Consider the following 20,267-nt stretch of genomic DNA (forward strand, 5'->3'; position numbering starts at 1 on the left):
TACTGGACTAGTGCTGCTGTGTATTTTTTGTTTGCTATATATATATATATATAATAAATATAACACTGGGCAGCAGCGCAATCAAGACTGAGGAGTAGGAGTGCCAGCGGCTATAGGTGCGATCGACCAACCAAATATATAAAGAAATAAAAACTCCACGGCACTTCCAAAAAATATCTATACTAATAAAAGCCCTGTGTGCGTGCTCAGGGCTGGTGTCCGTGCATGTGTGCCGATTATTGAAGTGCGCATGCACGGCGCACCAGCCAATCAACACACGGCACACCACCCGCACCGCCCACACCAAAAGGCAGGGAAAAGGCAAAAGGCAGGGAACCGAGAGCGAGCTACACAGTGGCGTACTAAGGGGGGGGGGGGCGCAGGGAGCTGATGTCCCATCACTCACCGCTCAGCTCCCCGTGCTCCTCCACTCCTTCAAGTCTGCGGCTCTCTGAATGGTGAAGCAGGAAGACTTCTCCCCGCTCCACTATTCAGCCTGCAGACACGGATCGCGCTGCCAGCAAGTGTGGGCGGAGCCTGCAGCCTGGAAATTAGTATAAGCTCTGCCCCCACACAGTGCTGCAGAGCGATCTGTGTCTGCAGGGAAGAAAGGTATGTTAGCTACAGGAACGGTAGAAGGTGAGTTAGTGTGATTTTTTTTTATACAGAAGGGGCACAGAGGACTTTGTCAGTATGGAGGGGGCACAGAGGACTTTATCACTATGGAGGGGGCACAGAGGACTTTATCACTATGGAGGGGGCACAGAGGACTTTATCACTATGGAGGGGGCACAGAGGTCTGTATTACTATGGAGGGGGCACAGAGGTCTTTATTACTATGGAGAGGGCACAGAGGGCTTTATTACTATGGAGGAGGCACAGAGGACTTTGTTACTATGGAGGGGGCACATAGGACTTTATTACTAAGGAGGGGCACAGATGACTTTATTACTATGGAGGAGGCACAGAGGACTTTATTACTATGGAGGGGCACAGAGGTCTTTATTTCTATGGAGGGGGCACAGCAGACTTTATTACTATGGAGGGGGTACAGAGGTCTTTATTTCTATGGAGGGGGTACAGAGGACTTTATCACTATGGACGGGGCACAGAGGTCTTTATCACTATGGAGGGGGCACAGAGGACTTTAAAACTATGGAGGGGGCACAGAGCCAGAGGGCATTACTACAATGAAGTGGGCATTATTATATGGAGGGGGAACAGAGGGCATTACTAGCACAGTGAGCATTACTACTATTAAGGGGGAACAATGGGGATTATTACTGTGAAGGAGGCACAAAGAGGGCATTACAACTGTGAAAGGGGCACAGAGAGGGCATAACTACTGTGAGGGGGTACAATTTTTTAAAAGTAGGAGGTTGCCAGAGAAAGGACCCGCCCTGGGTGCCAAACACCCTAGGCACGCCACTGGCGCTACAGCCCAACGAAAACAACCTGATAAGTATTCATAAAGGGAGAGTGCAAACAAGACAGTAAAACATGATAATATACCAACTGATGTCAGTATAACACGATAATATACCACTAGATGTCAGTATCCTTTGTAATAAAAGCCCTGTGTGCGTGCTCAGTGTCCGTGCGTGTGTGCCGATAATTGAACTGCGCATGCACGGCGCGCTTATCAATCAACACACGACGTTTCACTTGCAACCGTGCTGCCCACACCAGTGCCAGTCAGTGCCAGCAGTGTCAGCCATCTGTCAGTGCCACCAGCCACAGCCACCAGTCACAGTGCCAGCAGTATCAGCCACCAGTCAGTGCCAGTTGTCAGTGCCACCAGTCAGTGCCAGTTGTCAGTGCCACCAGCCACAGCCACCAGTCAGTGCCAGCCGTCTCAGCCATGAGTCGCAGCCAGCAGTCTCAGCCACAGTCAACGCTCAGTGCCAGCAGTCTCAGCCACAGCCACCAGTCAGTGCCAGCAGTCTCAGCTGCAGTCAGCAGTCTTAGCCACAGCCAGCAGTCTCAGCCACCAGTCTCACCCACCAGTTAGTGCCAGCAGTCAGTGCCAGCAGTCTCAGCCACAGCCACCAGTCTCAGCCACAGCCACCAGTCTCAGCCACCAGTCAGTGCCAGAATTCTCAGCTACAGCCAGCACTCAGTGCCAGCAGTCTCAGCCACAGCCACTAGTCAGTGCCAGCAGTCTCAGCCACAGCCACCAGTTAGTTCCCTTGCCATTTAATATAGACTTTTCCTACTAATGTTTATGCACTACTGTTCTAGCGCCCGTTATTGTAACGGGCTTAATGTCTAGTATATATATATATATATATATATATATATATATATATATATATATATTACAATGTAAAACATAGACATAAAAAGTCTGAATACCATTGTAGAGTGGCTGGGGTGGAGTGCGGTTTCGATGCCCTGTTTTCCTTTTCTTCATCTGCTAGAAAATGAAAGAAACACAATAATTATTTTATAATATATAGTATGAAAATGATAGAATATTATTAGTATTAGTTTTTTTAGCTGAGCCAACTAAAAAATAACATTGGTAAAGTTTAGTCTATAAATCTATTGATTTTAGCCTATATTGCTACCAAGTCAATTTTTTTGTAATTTTTAGGCACCATTTTCTACTAAAATAAACATATTACCAATTCTGCTTCTATGTTGCTTCCTACAGTAAATGGGGAAATTTTTGTCATCGATTTTGGAGACTCTTCTGATCTGTCATATATTTGTAAGGTGTGGAGGAAATCCCCTAAAATACTTTGGAACCATTCCAGTTTTATTAATTGTATTAAGCATGTGTGAACTCCATATATACATTTCTATTGCCCTTATGTTTTTTATATTGGAGACCAGTTGTTACTGCTAGTTAATAATTTGAGTTTTATGCCTTATGGCTTGTTCACACAAACGTGTGCTGCCCGTTGCCGTATTGTGGACCGCATTTGCAGATCCGCAATACACGGGCACCGTTCCGTGTGCATTTCGCATCACGGATGTGGACCCATTTACTTTAATGGGTCCGCAAATCCGGAGATGCGGAACGGAAGCACTAAACGGAATGCTTCCTGGGGTTCCGTTCCATGCCTCCGCACCGCAAAAAGATAGAACATGCTCTATCTTTTTGCGGAACGGAGGGATCGCGGACCCATTCAAGTGAATGGGTTCACAATCCCCATGTGGCTGCCTCACGGACGGTGCCCGTGCATTGCGGACCGCAAATTTGCGGTCCACAGCATGGGCTTCACACGTTCGTGTGAACGAGCCCTTAATAAACACATTATATAGGGTCTCATTATATTGTTCCCCATTACGTATAGTAGTTATGCTGTGTAATCTGTATATTCAAGTATGTAAAGTAAAGTGTCATATATTTGTAAGGTGTGGAGGAAATCCCCTAAAATACTTTGGAACCATTCCAATTTTATTATAAGAGCTGTGCCTTATCTCCTTATGTGAGAAAAAAAAGGTGGTGTTGTCCTTTCTCCTTTGAAGAGCACTTTATACTAGCTATGGCCTTTCTGATATGGTGCTAGTAAGGTAGGTCAGCTCCCCAGATTCCATGATTTGTGGCCCCTTGCCACATGAGAGTACATTGGTACCCCTTTCTTTACGTGATTCAGTGGTAAATTTATGGAAATGGATGTCCTTCCTACCCTGATGGAGTTTGGGTAGCCTTGTTGGGCAGAAGCCAATTAAATTGCTTTACTGCTGTGATGAGCCAGGTTCTGTTGCAAGGCTTCAGCCTGGGAGGACACTGTAAGGGCTAGTGTTACTGGCAACTAGTCTACTTGGCCTGTTTCCATATCAATCAGCGTGGCAACACTAGCCACAGTGACTGTGATAGCAGGAGGAGGAAGTGATGAGAGTTTGGCCTACAAACAGGTTTTAGGGAATCTCTGCAACGATACCTTCACGACTCATGGAGGTCTTAGGAAGACTCTGTGACGTAAAGCCACTAAACTGCCATATACCCCTGAATCAGTGAAGAGCTGTTATACTTTGCATCTCCCCACTCTGGGTATTCTGTGAGTGTGGACTGTAGGACTGTGTTAGAGCTGTGCCTCTTATGTGAGAAAAAAAGGTGGTGTTGTCAGAAGTGGCCCAAGTACTACTTCTGATTTGGCCACTGTATTGACCTCATACAATTTACCTCAATAAAAGTTATTGCTGCAATTCACGTGTCTATGCCACCCATTTGCCACTCCATAGCACCCTCATTGCACAGAGAATATTCCTGACCTTCAATAAACTGTCCATGCCTTAGACATTAGTGGTGCCAGTTTGTCACAACTTTCATCATCTTTCAATAACTTTAACACCTTCAAATATTACATTGAAGTGCAAACATTGCAGCAAGACATAATTATTCAAACCGTTAACATCACGGTATCACAACTTGGTGTAAAGTTGACAGGTTTCAGTTAAGATAGTGCCATGGTGTTGGATGGAAGAGCAGTGGGACAAAATAATATCCCCTAAAAACTGTAGTGCAGAAGATGATGCAAATGGTGGCGGCCAAGAAACCCAAAGGGTATTGGTGCTGTGGCTACCTCGGACATTATGTGGTGTTGTGTGACGCACGGTCATGGAGGATGCAAAAAAACATAAAACACTTCTTGCTTATTCCTCCAGCTTCCCTCTACTATGTTCCTGTCTTGTCTCTTCTTTACAATACAGGGCCATATGTTTTGTCCCAGTACCATGTCTCGTTGAAGATAAGAATGCAAATCTCCATGGTATAAATGCTTCACTCAAAACAGCTCAAGACAGTACAGATTTATTTTTGACTGTAAGGAAGAAATACTTACTTTCTTCATTAGAAACATTGCCCAAGGATGTGTGGCTTGAATACCGTTTATTTTCGCTTTCACTGAGACACCGTTCAATCCAACTTTCTGAAAAAAATACAAATAGAGCATGTATTACATTGTTAGGTTATGTATGAATTAATGTATGTATCTTTCTATATTTATGAGCCTTGTGTTAATAAGGAGCCCTACTTTGAGCAGTATAAGGGGGTACTGCATCAGGACTCTGGTCAGAAGGCACAAATGGGCCTACCTCCTAATTGCACCACCCACTGCCAGCTATACTGTTAACTGAAACCTGTACAAGTTCACAATATTTTTAATGAGTCTTGTTTAATTAACATAATCATTCTCTACAGTAGCCATATGAGTGATATCATATGGCCAGGTATCTATAAGGGTGCACAGGAAGCGCCTGGGTTCTGAGGAGATCCATAGGCCACATACAAGATATTGGTATTATAAATGGCACATGGTAGTTGGGAGCCCAGTTACAAAATATGCATTGGGGACCAAAAGCTTCTCTGCATATGGCTGCCTCTATGAACATTCTATCGTAATATGGATGATCATGAATGGTCTCTTCTTCCTCAACTATCCTTTCAAAAAATTGCAGGGAGCCTTCGGCAACATTTGGTACAAGTTGTTTCCTGCCGCATCATAAACCAAGAGATAAGGACACAAGTCCAAATAGAGGCAATCGTTTACAAGATAGGTATGTATAGTATGTAGGAGTATATGTATGTTCATTTTCATATATTATATAAGCTTTGTATGGTGGTATTATCTTGAGCTTTGTGTGGCAGTATTGTTTGAGTAATGTAAGATTCACTGGCAGACCTTGCAGCAGGGACTTGTTGATCGTGATGTTGGACCACCAGGCTGTTCTCCAGCAGAAATTAAATGCTCATTGGCGACTCATATATGGAGTTTTCAATCTCAACAAATTAGGTTGATGTGGATCTCACATGCTCCCTGACAACCTTAAGAAGAGCAGCATGCTCATTTATGAAGAAGGCTGTTACACTGATCCACTGTTACACTGACTTAGGCCTCTCACCCAGTTAAGCCGGTACTCTCTGCTCTGCACTGATGAGGGGCAATCACCCCGAAACAGCTGTCTGCAGAAGAGGTGCTGGCTTATTTAATATCCAAGCCATGTCTCAGGGCCTATTTAAAGGGTCAGACATGACTTATAGGATAGCTGACTTACATCTGGTGGCATTAGAGGCAGAGCTTGTGAAGAGCTCATTTGCATCCCTTTCTTACCAGAATTCTAGAGGAGCATATATGGCTTATAAGTCTCCTCACCCCAAGGAGAGATAATACTGATCCAAGAGAGATATGGGAAAATGAGCTTTACACCATTATATGGATTAAGGCTACTTTCACACTCGCGTTTTGTCCGGATCCGTCATGGACGGATCCGTTCAGATAATGCAACCGTCTGCATCTGTTCAGAACGGATCTGTTTGTATTATTTTTAACATAGCCAAGACGGATCCGTCTTTAATGCCATTGAAAGTCAATGGAGGATGGATCCGTTTTCTATTGTGCCAGATTATGTCAGTGAAAACGGATCCGTCCCCATTGACTTACATTGTGTGCCAGGACGGATCCATTTGGCTCAGTTTCATCAGACGGACACCAAAACGCTGCAAGCAGCGCTTTGGTGTCAGTCTCCAAAGCAGAATAGAGACTGAACTGATGCAAACTGATGCATTCTGAGCGGATCATTTTCCATTCAGAATGCATTAGAATGCAAACTGATCGGTTTAGGACCGCTTGTGAGAGCCCTGAACGGATCTCAGAAACAGAAAGCCAAAACGCGAGTGTGAAAGTAGACTTTCCACTGCATTCAGTAATGCATTCACAATCTTACTATGCAATCAGAAGAACAGACATGCTACAGACACTGAACCAGCAGGGGAATGCAGGAAGATATGAAGTCATGCAACAGCTCAAGGTAATTACAAGATAAGTCAAGGCAGGCTATTTTGAAATCATTTAGGTATACAATACACCACAGGCAGGCATGCTGGGAGTTGGATTCCAGAGGTTACAGCCCAATGAACTAAACCATCAAACAGTTCACAAAATGTATTACTCTTTTGTAGGAAAAATGCAAAAATAACCACTTTTTAATATAATTATAACACAACAGGCAATGCGCAGCCCTTATTACAACCCAAAAGACTCTATTGTGTCCCTCGGTCAGAACAAATGCTGATAATGCCTAATATATAGATTATTTGAGAAAATATCCTTTGAACTCACTAGGAAATCATCATGTCACTACATGTATTCAGGAACACCATTGCACACACGATTATAAAAAACCTTCCAAAAGTCTCAATTTTCTTCTGCTTATTGCACTTTATAGGGGTCAAGAGGAATAAGCAATATTACAAACACAAAGTGCCACTGTCATGAGAGTGCCAGGTACATTGACTTGCAGGGCTATCCTGGCATTCTTACATCCATGTTTTAACTGTCGAAGAGGCCAAAAGCGACCCCAAAATCTGCTCCCGCTCTTATTTTAACACTTTATATGATGTCTCTATTTATAGCACAGCAGAGATAAAAAAAAAAAACTATTGAATGATTTGGCTGTTTTCCTAAGGACTCTCAACATCAGCTGGAAACAAGGATAGAACAAGAGGGAATTTTATCTGTCTTCATTTGTTTCCCCTGAGATAGACGATGCCAGATGCAACCGGTAGCCATTTATCCGCCCCTTCCTGAAGGGCGGTGCATACTGCTATCCATAACCAGGATCCTATCAGGTCATTAGACTTGGCAAGCAAAGGAACATTCTCACAAAACCTAAGTCGGTGAGCAAATGGCTACAAGTAAATGCTGAGAGGTCTACCCAGAGACAATGGAATGAATCTAAAGGTTGAATACCCGTTCATTTATACACTAAGAGATTGATTTAACTGGGGTAATGGGACAACAGAATTACTGGTTGGTGAAGGGAACACATCAAGTGGAACTTGTATATTGTAAGTTGATTGAGGACAAGGAAAAAAACTGTCAGATAATCTGTTGGTGTAATATAGTCCTTAGTTCCATGTTTGGGTGGATTGTGATTTGGTTCACCCTTAACCTAGTCTGCATATAAAGACTATAGGGGTCATTTATTAAACAGAAATATGAAATATATATCTTAAGCGTATTTCTGGTGCAGATTGCGGCGCAAATCTGCGACTTTTCCATCCTCACGCCAGGTCTAAAAAAGTGGGCGGGACAGGCTGGCAGGCCCATCTCATTTACCATTTTCTGTCCTCCATTTATAAGTGGTGGTGGATACGCCAATGTTAAGTAGAGGCCGGCGCCTCTATATAACTTCAGCGGATCCACCGCCAGTGCAGCGCCTTATTAAGACAGTCATCAAAAACGCCAGTCTTAAAAAATGTGCCCCTATGTGTCATGGAAACATGTCTGGCTTTTTCACTGGGACTCTAATTTTTAGAACTTATTTATTAGAGTCCTAAGATTCAGGTAGTCTTCATACTAGTAATAAATGGGGAGCAATAAGATTGAACCCAATGCTAGTATGAAGAGGACTTGGTTGCAATTTATGGCTCCCCACCGATGATGAAAGCTCGATGTATCTAATTCCATAAAGTAGGATATGAATCTCTATATTTTGCTCATCATAAATACTTTGGAGATGGTATATAGAAAAGTAAATTGAACAACTAATAAAGAAGAATATTCAACATAGCAACAAGTATGTAAAACCTAACTAAGGCTAGGTTCACATATACTGTGGAAGTTCCGTCACAGATTATGCACACAGCAGTATTTTTTTGCCAGTATTCATGCTGGACACCCAACGGACCAACTCCATTACAGTGAAGCACCCAGTATATGTCGGTTCCTACGGTTCTGGTATTCTGTTCCTATGCAGGAACACAATACTGGAACGGTGCACTTAGCCTTAAAGGATTGTCAGCAGCCCATGGAAAAATAAAATAAGCTCAACCTGTAATCTCCCATTTAAAACAATGCCTGCATTGGACAATCCCCACCAGTTAGAAAGATCATTTGAAACTAAGCTGATCATATAGTGTCTTAGTGCTCAGTTTCCCTGCAATGCCACCACAGGTGAAACTAAGCATTACACAGTGCCCATTCAAATCAATAGGTTCTCTGTGTAACGCAGGAACCGACAGGTCCTCCAGAATGAGAAATACTTTCTATTCGATCTACACTCTAACCTAGAGATGAGAATACTGAATACAGGACCCTCTCTATTAACTCATAGTTCTCTGATACAGTATATGAAGATGGGCTTTCTAAACTGGACAGGGTCTTTAATCTTATATTTAACCCCTTCAGCACCAGAAATACCTTTCTGAGAATTAATTGGCTTATTAAGTATCATATTGGACACCACAGACCAGTTGTAAGAAACACTTCAAGCCCCACACATCAGCAGTACAGGTAAGTGCCTATTATGTGCATATCTAGGCTCTGTGCACACAGCATTGGAACCTTCCTTTGAAGGTGTACGCTCCCAATGTATACCTTGTCACCCATGGGCTGCCATTGCAAAAAAAAACAACTTATATAGTTGGGCAAAAGTTATGCTAACAGATACTGTACCTTCCAGAAGGACACTCTTTTGGCCTCTGTTGGGTCAGTGGGGGCTTATAGATATTTTGAATATATTCTCCAGGATCTTTTTCTAGTGTACATAGAGTTCAACGTAAACTAAATCTTAACTGTACTATAAGCTAAGCTGATATATTTTAGTAAATCCCCCCCCCCCAAAAAAAAAAACACCAGTGACACAGGGGGATCCTCCAGTTATGTCTAAAGGTACCAGAACATATCAATCACCATAGCGAGCCAATAAACTTATTAGGATGTTTTCTTAGGGTGTGAGAAGAAACCAGTGACCAGTGACCATTGGGGAAACTGATAAAAACATGGGGTGATACAAACTCCATATACAAGGGAGTCTCCCAAAGGAACAGAAATTGTCTTCTTGGAGGCAGAGCATTAGTAGTACACGCTTCTGCTGCTAGGTGAATGTTCGCAGAACCCTTCTGATTCAGTATGCCAGCCGACATTGTTGGAGAAGGTTACGTTTGGCTCCAGTGATTTTTTTTCTCAACAAGTTATTCAATCTTTTGCCTATTTCATAATGGCTGCTTAATATGAACAATGTGCAGCTGTGAAATTTTGTTTCCCTTTGGGGGAATAAAGCAGCAGAAACGGTTGGTATGTTTTTTTGATGTGAGAGGGATTGTGCACTAAAAATTTGTAACTCAGGATCAAACAGTCAACCATTGTTTTTACTTTGAAGTTATGAGAAGGTTGCACCACCAACCACAGCCGTACATATCTGCTAGAAGTCGGGTCTTTAAACATGGTGCCCGCTTGTGAGCACAGAGGCCACCATAAATGCTGGGTTTAAAACAGCAGAGACCCGAGGCTAACGTCTGTGATCAGTGATAATGCCGATCGTAGACATTTAACCCCTCAGATACAGTGGTCAGTTGTGACCAAGGCAGCTGAAGTGGCTTTGCCAGGAAGCGCTCTCCTGGGGCCCAAATGACTTCCCCACATTCAGATTGACGAAGACGTTCATTGATGGTGATAGCCTGGAGCCTGCTCAAGACTAACATGCCTACCACAGGTATATTCCTATGGATGCCTGCAGGTGGCAGTTAATATACTGAATCTCCTATAGGCTGCATTCTTAAATAAATGCAGTCTATGAGAGAAACTAATTCTAGTATTTTAGAGTCCACTAGGGGAACTTTAAAAAAAAAGTGAGAACTTTTTTTTGGAAAAAATAAAAAATATTAAAAATATAATCACCCACCTTTCTCTATATTAAAGGTAAATAAAACAAGTGATTATTTGCACCGCCACATCCTGTAGTATTAAAATATAAATGTATAAATGTATTTATCCCTTATGGTGAATGCCATAATGGTAAAATAATAAATAAAAAGTGATCAAAAGGTCAAACACACTCCACTTTTTTAAAATCCACCCCATTTGGAATTTGTTTCTAGTTTCCTACTACATTGAATGCAGTAGTAAAATGCTGCTATTAGAAAGTACAGCTTGGCCTGCAAAAAACAAGCTCTCATGAAGCTAAGTGAATAGAAAAATAAAAAGTTATGGCTTTTGGAAGGCAAGGAGTGGAAAATGAAAACACAAAAACAAAAAATCGTCCTGTGCTGAAAGGGCTAAGGAGAAACCGTACTGATTTGTGGCAAACAGGTGACTGGTTCTTTCATCATGACAATGTACCTGCCCGCACAGTGCTAAGTTTGTTGACAAAAAATAGCATAACACCCTTGCCTCTTCCATATTCACCCAATCTCTCTCTGTGGGACCTTTTTTTTATTTTTTCGGATAAAAAAAAACCTCAAAGGAAAATGTTTTACTGATGTTAACGAGGCAACAAAAGGCAACAACGTTGAGTTTAAAAAAATGTTTTCAGCAGTGAAAAAACTTTGGACAAATGTATTGCTTCAAATGGAAAATACTTTGACGGAGACTGAAGTTTCAAAATGTACAAATAAATATACAATATTTTATTAATTAATTCTGGTTTCTTTTGGAGATCCCATGGTAGATGTTGCCTCTGTTTTGATTTGGAACCAGGGCTCCAGTTCTACAAGGTAGTAGTGCAACCCCAATTAGAAATGCAAACACATAAGCTCAATCAAATTTCTGATAGTTTTCTACCAAGAAGGTCATTTCATAACCATTTTTTTACTATAAGGTCATATTCTTTCTGGTGTATGTAGATGTATACAAGATCTAAGCTATATTTGCTGCATTGTAGAATTCTAAACACAAGCATCTCATAAAATAGCAATACCCATACAGTTTCAATGAGTGCATATAAAATTAACATAAAAAGTAATAAAATGCAGAACTGAAATCAAAGGAATTCTGGCCAATTACAAAATAACAAAGAAAACACTGAAGGGAAGTAATGGGGGAGGAGATGAACTGCCAATGACAGGGTCATGCAGAGAAGAGGGTGGTCTGATGGGACTGGGACCTCCAAAATAGACAATAAAAATCAGGTTTTGATTGTATATTGAATTGTAAATGATCAGGTCACATGAGTTAGAAGAAAATTGTCAAAGAAGTCTTCATCATGCATATGTAACACCATACATGGTAAAGGTATTATAAACACCTTCCAATTATCCAATGGTATATTGACTTTATATGGGCACTATTCACAATAAAAACATGTTAATCTGTTACCTCTAAAGATTTCTACCCATTGAAGTGTTAAGAGATTCATATTTTTCTACAAACCTCACCACTCTTGTCCATGGTCTGTGTCTAGCATTGCATCTTAGCCTTGTTCAAGTAAATGGGACTAAGTTGCCACGCCAGACATACCTATGGCTATTCATTAGTATTTTATAATTTATTTTAACTATGATTTCGGTATTTGGACATCATCTACTGCAAAATGACAATTAATGACATATATATATTAGAATAATATAGTGCTCACATCACATTAATAGCGTCCATTTGACACATACACCGAGAAATGCTCCACAGATATATGTCAGATGGCGACCTGTGACAAATGCCATACAGTGATATATATCACTCATAGGGTCCCACATTAAAAAATATGTATATCACGTGGTACAGTTTTATTTAATGGCTGCTGTTGCATAGAATAACCTGGGCTACTAGCCCAATCCATACCTTTTTATACGGAAGACAAAAGGACACTCTTTTTGCCCCCATCGGGCTAATAGGGACTATGGATATGTGTATTCAGCCTGTTCACTGTATTATATTGAAAACTGCTGTATCATGCTGCCCCCAACATTTTTTGTATGTAATTTAATGGGTGACGTAGTGTTCTATGGTTAGACCAGCATCTCCAAACAATGTGATAGGTGCACACTACAAAGATCATAGTATAAGATCTTGCATTGCTCTCAATTTTGTAGACCTAGGCCCAGGAACAACAAGTCAGCTAGTGTAGACCCCATCTACAGAAGTCGCCTTGCCATTGGTAGATGGGCCCTATACAATTATGAAAAAATATGTGGCAAAGAACTTCTAATTTTCATGTACGGTAAGTATATCAGTATTGCAATTCAACTTAACCCATATTTCAAGTGTTTGCATGTATCTTTACTCATGGAGTAGTGTGCTGCTACATTAGGTAGTGTTCCCTTGTGACATAGTAACATAGTATATAAGGCCGAAAAAAGACATTTGTCCATCCAGTTCGGCCTGTTATCCTGCAAGTTGATCCAGAGGAAGGCAAAAAAACCTGTGAGGTAGAAGCCAATTTTCCTCACTTTAGGGGAATAAAAAATTCCTTCCCGACTCCAATCAGGCAATCAGAATAACTCCCTGGATCAACGACCCCTCTCTAGTAGCTATAGCCTGTAATATTATTACGCTCTAGAAATACATCCAGGCCCCTCTTGAATTCCTTGATTGTACTCACCATCACCACCTCCTCAGGCAGAGAGTTCCATAGTCTCACTGCTCTTACTGTAAAGATTCCTTTTCTATGTTTGTGTACAAACCTTCTTTCCTCCGGACGCAGAGGATGTCCCCTCGTCACAGTCACAGTCACAGTCCTGGGGATAAATAGATGATGGGATAGATCTCTGTACTGACCCCTAATATATTTATACATAGTAATTAGATCTCCCCTCAGTCGTCTTTTTTCTAACGTGAATAACCCTAATTTTGATAATCTTTCAGGGTACTGTAGTTGCCCCATTCCAGTTATTACTTTAGTTGCCCTCCTCTGGACCCTCTCCAGCTCTGCTATGTCTGCCTTGTTCACTGGAGCCCAGAACTGTACACAGTACTCTATGTGTGGTCTGACTAATGATTTGTAAAGTAGTAGGAATATGTTCTCATCACGGGCATCTATGCCCCTTTTGATGCAACCCATTATCCTATTGGCCTTGGCAGCAGCTGCCTGACACTTTTTTTGCAGCTTAGTTTGCTGTTTATTAAAATTCCTAGATCCTTTTCCATGTCAGTGTTACCAAGTGTTTTACCATTTAGTATGTACGGGTGACTTGCATTATTCCTTCCCATGTGCATAACCTTACATTTGTCAGTGTTAAACCTCATCTGCCACTTATCTGCCCAAGCCTCCAATCTATCCAGATCCCTCTGTAGTAGTATACTGTCCTCTTCAGTGTTAATTACTTTACACAGTTTAGTGTCATCTGCGAAAATTGATATTTTACTATGCAAGGCTTCGACAAGATCATTAAAGGGTTTCTATCACTTCGTTTCACCTATTTAGCTTTCAGACACTAGCGATCCGCTAGTGTCTGCTTTATCTAACCATCCTAATATAAGAGCTTATTGTCCTGCCGTTTAGCTAAAAAAATAACTTATATAGATATGCAAATGAGCCTCTAGGTGCTATGGGGGCGTGATTAGCACCTAGAGGCTCCGTCTACCTTAACAAACTGCCGCCGCCCAGCGCGTCCCTCCAGCCCGCCCATCTCCTCCGGAATGCGATGCTCCTCGTATTCGGCGCATGCGCAGTGAATGTCTGATCGCTTCCCTGCTCAGACATCTCCACTGCGCCTGTTCCTCGGAGCACTATGACGTCATCGGCTCAGGCGCAGTGGAGATGTCTGAGCAGGGAAGCGATCAGACATTCACTGCGCATGCGCCGAATACGAGGAGCATCGCATTCCGGAGGAGATGGGCGGGCTGGAGGGACGCGCTGGGCGGCGGCAGCTTGTTAAGGTAGACGGAGCCTCTAGGTGCTAATCACGCCCCCATAGCACCTAGAGGCTCATTTGCATATCTATATAAGTTATTTTTTTAGCTAAACGGCAGGACAATAAGCTCTTATATTAGGATGGTTAGATAAAGCAGACACTAGCGGATCGCTAGTGTCTGAAAGCTAAATAGGTGAAACGAAGTGATAGAAACCCTTTAATAAATATATTGAAGAGAATAGGGCCCAATACTGACCCCTGAGGTACTCCACTAGTGACAGTGACCCAATCTGAGTATGTACCGTTAATAATCACCCTCTGTTTTCTATCATTGAGCCAGTTACTTACCCACTTACAGACGTTTTCTCCCAGTCAAAGCATTCTCATTTTATATACTAACCTTTGACATTATGGTCTTTTTGCATATTATATAATGGCTTGCAGCAGGGAACAGTAAGTAGTGTGTAGCTGAAGCCACAAGGTGTGAGAGAAGAAACTGCTATAAAAAGCTGGGGGTCCTTACTACGCAGCCAGGCTAGAGTGGGAAGACTATTAGTCGGACACAGTGTGAAATAGAGGCTGGAGTATTTTTATGTGAAACTAGAGAATTGCAAGGAGGTGCAATCATTGGGGATTCCGAACCACCTTGGTTCAGGTAAGAGTGAGTACCACCATTACAGGCTGAGACCTAATGATGTGCTGAATATCACAAGTTACAGTGAACAAACCCGATCGTGGAGTGAACGAACATTGCCCTGCACTGCAGGCTGGAGTGGACACTGTAAGAATGCTGTGTTCCATGGCCACAAGTTTGCCCAGACTGTGAAAAGCTACCTTGTGAGACAGATTTCTGTCTTCATTTGTGCCTGAAAATAGGCACAAATAAAGATAAATGTGTTGGGCCACTCCCAACTCTAGCCAGGCCACCTTTTCAGAAAGTGGCAAGGACAGTGCAGAAATGCCACAGAATTTGTAGTAAGTGGCGTGTGAAAACTTGCAAACATGGTGTTTACAACTTTTTACGCCACAAAAGCAACGCAGGGAGATGATAATTCGCCACCTCTGTTCTTTGCAAGTTTTCTAAAAACTTTTCAAGAGCTGTATAAACATTTTTTCTCTTCTAATTGCTCCATCTAATAGGCCCATTACAAACACACATCAATTTTAATATCTATCATTTGTAGAACATTTTGTTTTCCACAAAAATTAATTAGTATACATCTTCCTTGCAGCTTTTAGTGTTTTACAAGCTGTAATGCTTCAGATTGGCTAGTAACACCAGTACTTCCTGTCTTGATTGACCACCATTTGTGCACTTGCAGTTCACAGGAATTTATTTCTGCTATAAAATAGACCACATCGCCATGTTACACATGTTTAACCGTCAGGAAGCATAAAACACACACAAAAAATAGCTGAGGAATGAACATATCTTGCCTTTTGTGTACAGTACTAAAGGGAAAATACCTAAACTGTTTAAAAAGCTTGCATTTGTAATCTAGTCAGCCAATATAAAGGTATCTTACAGGGACAAGTCCAATTTTTAGAGGAAGACTCTGTATACACAAGAACACAGAAAATGCTATCAATCACTGATAACACCTCCCCTGTGTGCAACTATCAGTGATATACAGCTATCTATGTATACACACTTACATAGTAAATGCTATCAATGACTGATAATACCTCCCCCGTGTACAACTATCAGTGACTGACAAATATCTCTGTATACACACTTTCACAGAGGAGACCATCAATCACTGATAACACCTCCCTCGTGTACAGCTATCAGTGACTGACAGCTATCTCTGTATATAAAACTTACACAGAGAATGCTATCAATCACTGATAACACCTCCCCCGTGTACAGCAATCAGTGACTGACAGCTATCTATGTATACACACTTACACAGAGAATGCTATCAATCACTGATAACACCTCTCCTGTGTACAACTATCAGTGATCACAGCTATCTATGTATACATACTTACACAGAGGATGCTATCAATCACTGATAACACCTCCCTCGTGTACAACTATCAGTGATTGACAGCTATCTCTGTATACATACTTACACACAGAATGTTATCAATCACTGATAACACCTCCCTCGTGTACAACTATCAGTGACTGACAGCTATCTCTGTATACATACTTACACACAGAATGTTATCAATCACTGATAACACCTCCCTCGTGTACAACTATCAGTGACTGACAGCTATCTCTGTATACATACACATAAAATGCTATCAATCACTGATAACACCTCCCCCGTGTACAGCTATCAGTGACTGACTGCTATCTATGTATACACAACTTACATAGAGAATGCTATCAATCACTGATATCACCTCCCCCATGTACAGCTATCAGTGACCGACAGCTATCTCTGTATACACACTTACACACAGAATGTTATCAATCACTGATAACACCTCCCCCGTGTACAGCTATCAGTGACTGACTGCTATCTATGTATACACAACTTACATAGAGAATGCTATCAATCACTGATATCACCTCCCCCATGTACAGCTATCAGTGACCGACAGCTATCTCTGTATACACACTTACACAGAGAATGCTATTGATCACTGATAACAAGTCCCCCATGTACATCTATCATTGACCAACAGCTATCTCTGTATACATACTTGCATACAGAATGTTATCAATCACTGATAACACCACCCCTGTGTACAGCTATCAGTGACTGACTGCTATCTATGTATACACAACTTACATAGAGAATGCTATCAATCACTGATATCACCTCCCCCATGTACAGCTATCAGTGACCGACAGCTATCTCTGTATACACACTTACACAGAGAATGCTATTGATCACTGATAACAAGTCCCCCATGTACATCTATCATTGACCAACAGCTATCTCTGTATACATACTTGCATACAGAATGTTATCAATCACTGATAACACCACCCCTGTGTACAGCTATCAGTGACTGACTGCTATCTATGTATACACAACTTACATAGAGAATGCTATCAATCACTGATAACACCTCCGTGTGTACAACTATCAGTGACTGACAGCTATCTCTGTATACATACACATAAAATGCTATCAATCACTGATAACACCTCCCATGTACACCTATTAGTAACTGACAGCTATCTATGTATACACACTTACACCAGAAATGCTATCAATCACTGATAACACCCCCCCCTGTGTAAAACTATCAGCTACTGACAGCTATCTCTGTATACACACTTACACAGAGAATACTATCAATCATTGATAACACCTCCCCCGTGTACAACTATCAGCTACTGACAGCTATCTCTGTATACACACTTACACAGAGAATACTATTAATCACTGATAACACCTCCACCCTGTACAACTATCAGTAACTGACTACTATCTCTGTGTTACTGTGTATACAGAGATAGCTGTCAGTAGCCGATAGTTGTACACGGGGAAGGTGTTATTAGTGATTGATAGCATTCTCTGTGTAAGTCTGTATACAGAGGTGTCAGCCACTGATAGTTGTACTCAGGGGAGGTGTTATCAGTGATAGTTTTCAGTTTTAAATTTGGTTAAGTTTGCTGCAGTTTTCATGTATTTGGTGCACTGCACTGTGTTGTATAACTTACTTCTAAAAAATACACCAGAGGGCTGCGTGGTGTAAGATATGACTTTTTTTGCAACATTTCAAGTGTTGCAGATAGTAAATGTGCCATATCCAGGTCTAATCTCACTTTTCTGACTTAAACATAGACCACATTGAAAAGTGGTCTGTCTCTAAAATTTCACCTTAAATGTCGCAAAAAAAAAAAAAAGATCGGAAGTCATGGCAACTGCAACATTTTTAGACCAAAAACCAGATGTATCTGGTATGATAAATGACCCCCTATATATTTTGCTAAATCTTTACCCACAAAACCATATATCAATCTGGTCAGCTACTCCTGCTCTATTACATACTGCCTGCAGATTGCACTGCATTTTATGGTGACAGGTTCTCTTTACAGTATCTCTAACTCTGGAGTATCCAGCACATTCACGCATTGCATTGGCAGTCCACTGATCCTAATGACAACTGTGTAATGCTTCATATTCTCTGTAGTGGGGCAGTAGAGGAATTGAACACTTGCTGTTAGGTTTCTTCAAAAACTACAGATGATTGTTGGAGGTCCTAACTGCAGGAAACCTATTTAATTCTTATTGACATGGGAGTCTTCAAACCAAAAGGTATTGTCCAAGGTGGAGAACCCATGTCATTTTCACTTAATAGTTTTTACTACAGTTTGGTAAAGCGTTGTACAAACAGACATAAGTATATTTTAAAATTTCTTAGTGCAAAGTATGTACCTAGACTAGTGATATTTCTAGCATAGAGATATGCTACTCAATATCCAAGGCACATGTGCCACCAGCCCCACCTCTAGCTACGCCCCAGCTTTAAGGTATCACCATTTGCAGCAATGTAGAAACATGTCTGCTTGTATCCCTATCCCTACTGCTGCAGATGACCCATACTGACGGAATAGTTCTTCACATATCACTCACAAAACAGTCTAAACCTCCAGTGTCATTATCATCCGCAGAAGAAGCAGGAGCTCTCAAGTCCTGGGAAGGGGTTTTTAATGGGAACATGGCTATAGCTGCCAGGGTGGCAGGCATGGCACCTGCTATGGAGCCCAGCTGTCCAAGTCTGCCTATCTCAACTTCTAAAGATGGCTCAGAAGCGAAAGACGGGCAATGGCTATGGCCTTTCCATTCCTTGAACCCTAAGTTCCTATCATTAGAATATGCCATACTATTACAATTATGTGGGGCTGATCTTTTGGAACCCTTGCTATTCCTTAGAACAAAGGGAATGAGATCCCCTTATCTTCTTCCCTGCACAGTGGGGTTACCATCCACCTGTTGTGCAGCGACCTGCGATACAGTCCCAAGTAACTGAATGGACCAGAGAATATTGTGCAGGAGCTGCTATTGTCCTGTAGTCTGAAAATTGGTGGGTCGTTATCAGTCTAGCCCCATGGATCGGTAGGTGACAGTATATCCTAGTTTTATGTCATCACTTCTAATGGTGGAAAGACTCCTATAAGCTCTGAATGCAGAAAGCGGAAAATGACCAAATGATATCTAAACACTAAATGAGAAAAGTTATTATTTAGACAGGCACTCTATATCCGGAGTCATGCAGACTGCGGTGGAATGTTCCCAAAGAAAGAAAGAATATCCACTCCAGCTTTTAAGTCCAGCTCGATAAGTGTATAAAAAGAACGCACTGGGGATATGCGGGTAACCACTGATGAAGAAGTCCGAGTTGGACTTCGTAACGCGTCTGGTATAACAATTATAATACCCGCATACTCCATTTCGAAAGGAACCAGACTTCATATACTGAGTGGAAGCTCTTCCATTAATTTAAAAACCTGTCTGCCCTGGCCTGTGCACGCATCCCAACAAACTGAATAATAGACTTGTGGGACGCCAAGCTTCACAGCACCCCGTGAGACGCACACGGAGAACCAGGCACACACCAGCGGTAATAGCCCGTGAAGATGCCGGGACAGGTAATAGCGGCCAACACAACCGTGCATGGTGGGACGCCACTAAAAGCACTGGGTAGTGTTGGTTCGCTACTATAACAACTTTTAACGAATGGGACATATATTCCAACTACTGCAATATAATTCTTAGCTATCCACAACATTGGCATCAGTGCCCCAAGTGATTATATGTACTACTGTGCAATGCAA

At 41.7% G+C, this 20,267-nt stretch overlaps 1 protein-coding gene across 1 annotated transcript in view; it reads right to left on the reverse strand.

Annotated features, from left to right (window-relative positions):
* The window catches only part of RFX4 (regulatory factor X4), a 77,764-nt gene that overhangs the window by 50,391 nt on the left and 7,106 nt on the right, over window positions 1–20,267 (reverse strand). The window contains 2 exon segments of the mRNA XM_040439592.1: window positions 2,356–2,416; window positions 4,794–4,880. Coding sequence (XP_040295526.1) covers window positions 2,356–2,416; window positions 4,794–4,880 — 148 coding nt within the window.

This window comes from Bufo bufo, chromosome 1 (genome assembly GCF_905171765.1).
Source record: "Bufo bufo chromosome 1, aBufBuf1.1, whole genome shotgun sequence".
NCBI classification, from domain to species: Eukaryota; Metazoa; Chordata; class Amphibia; order Anura; family Bufonidae; genus Bufo; species Bufo bufo.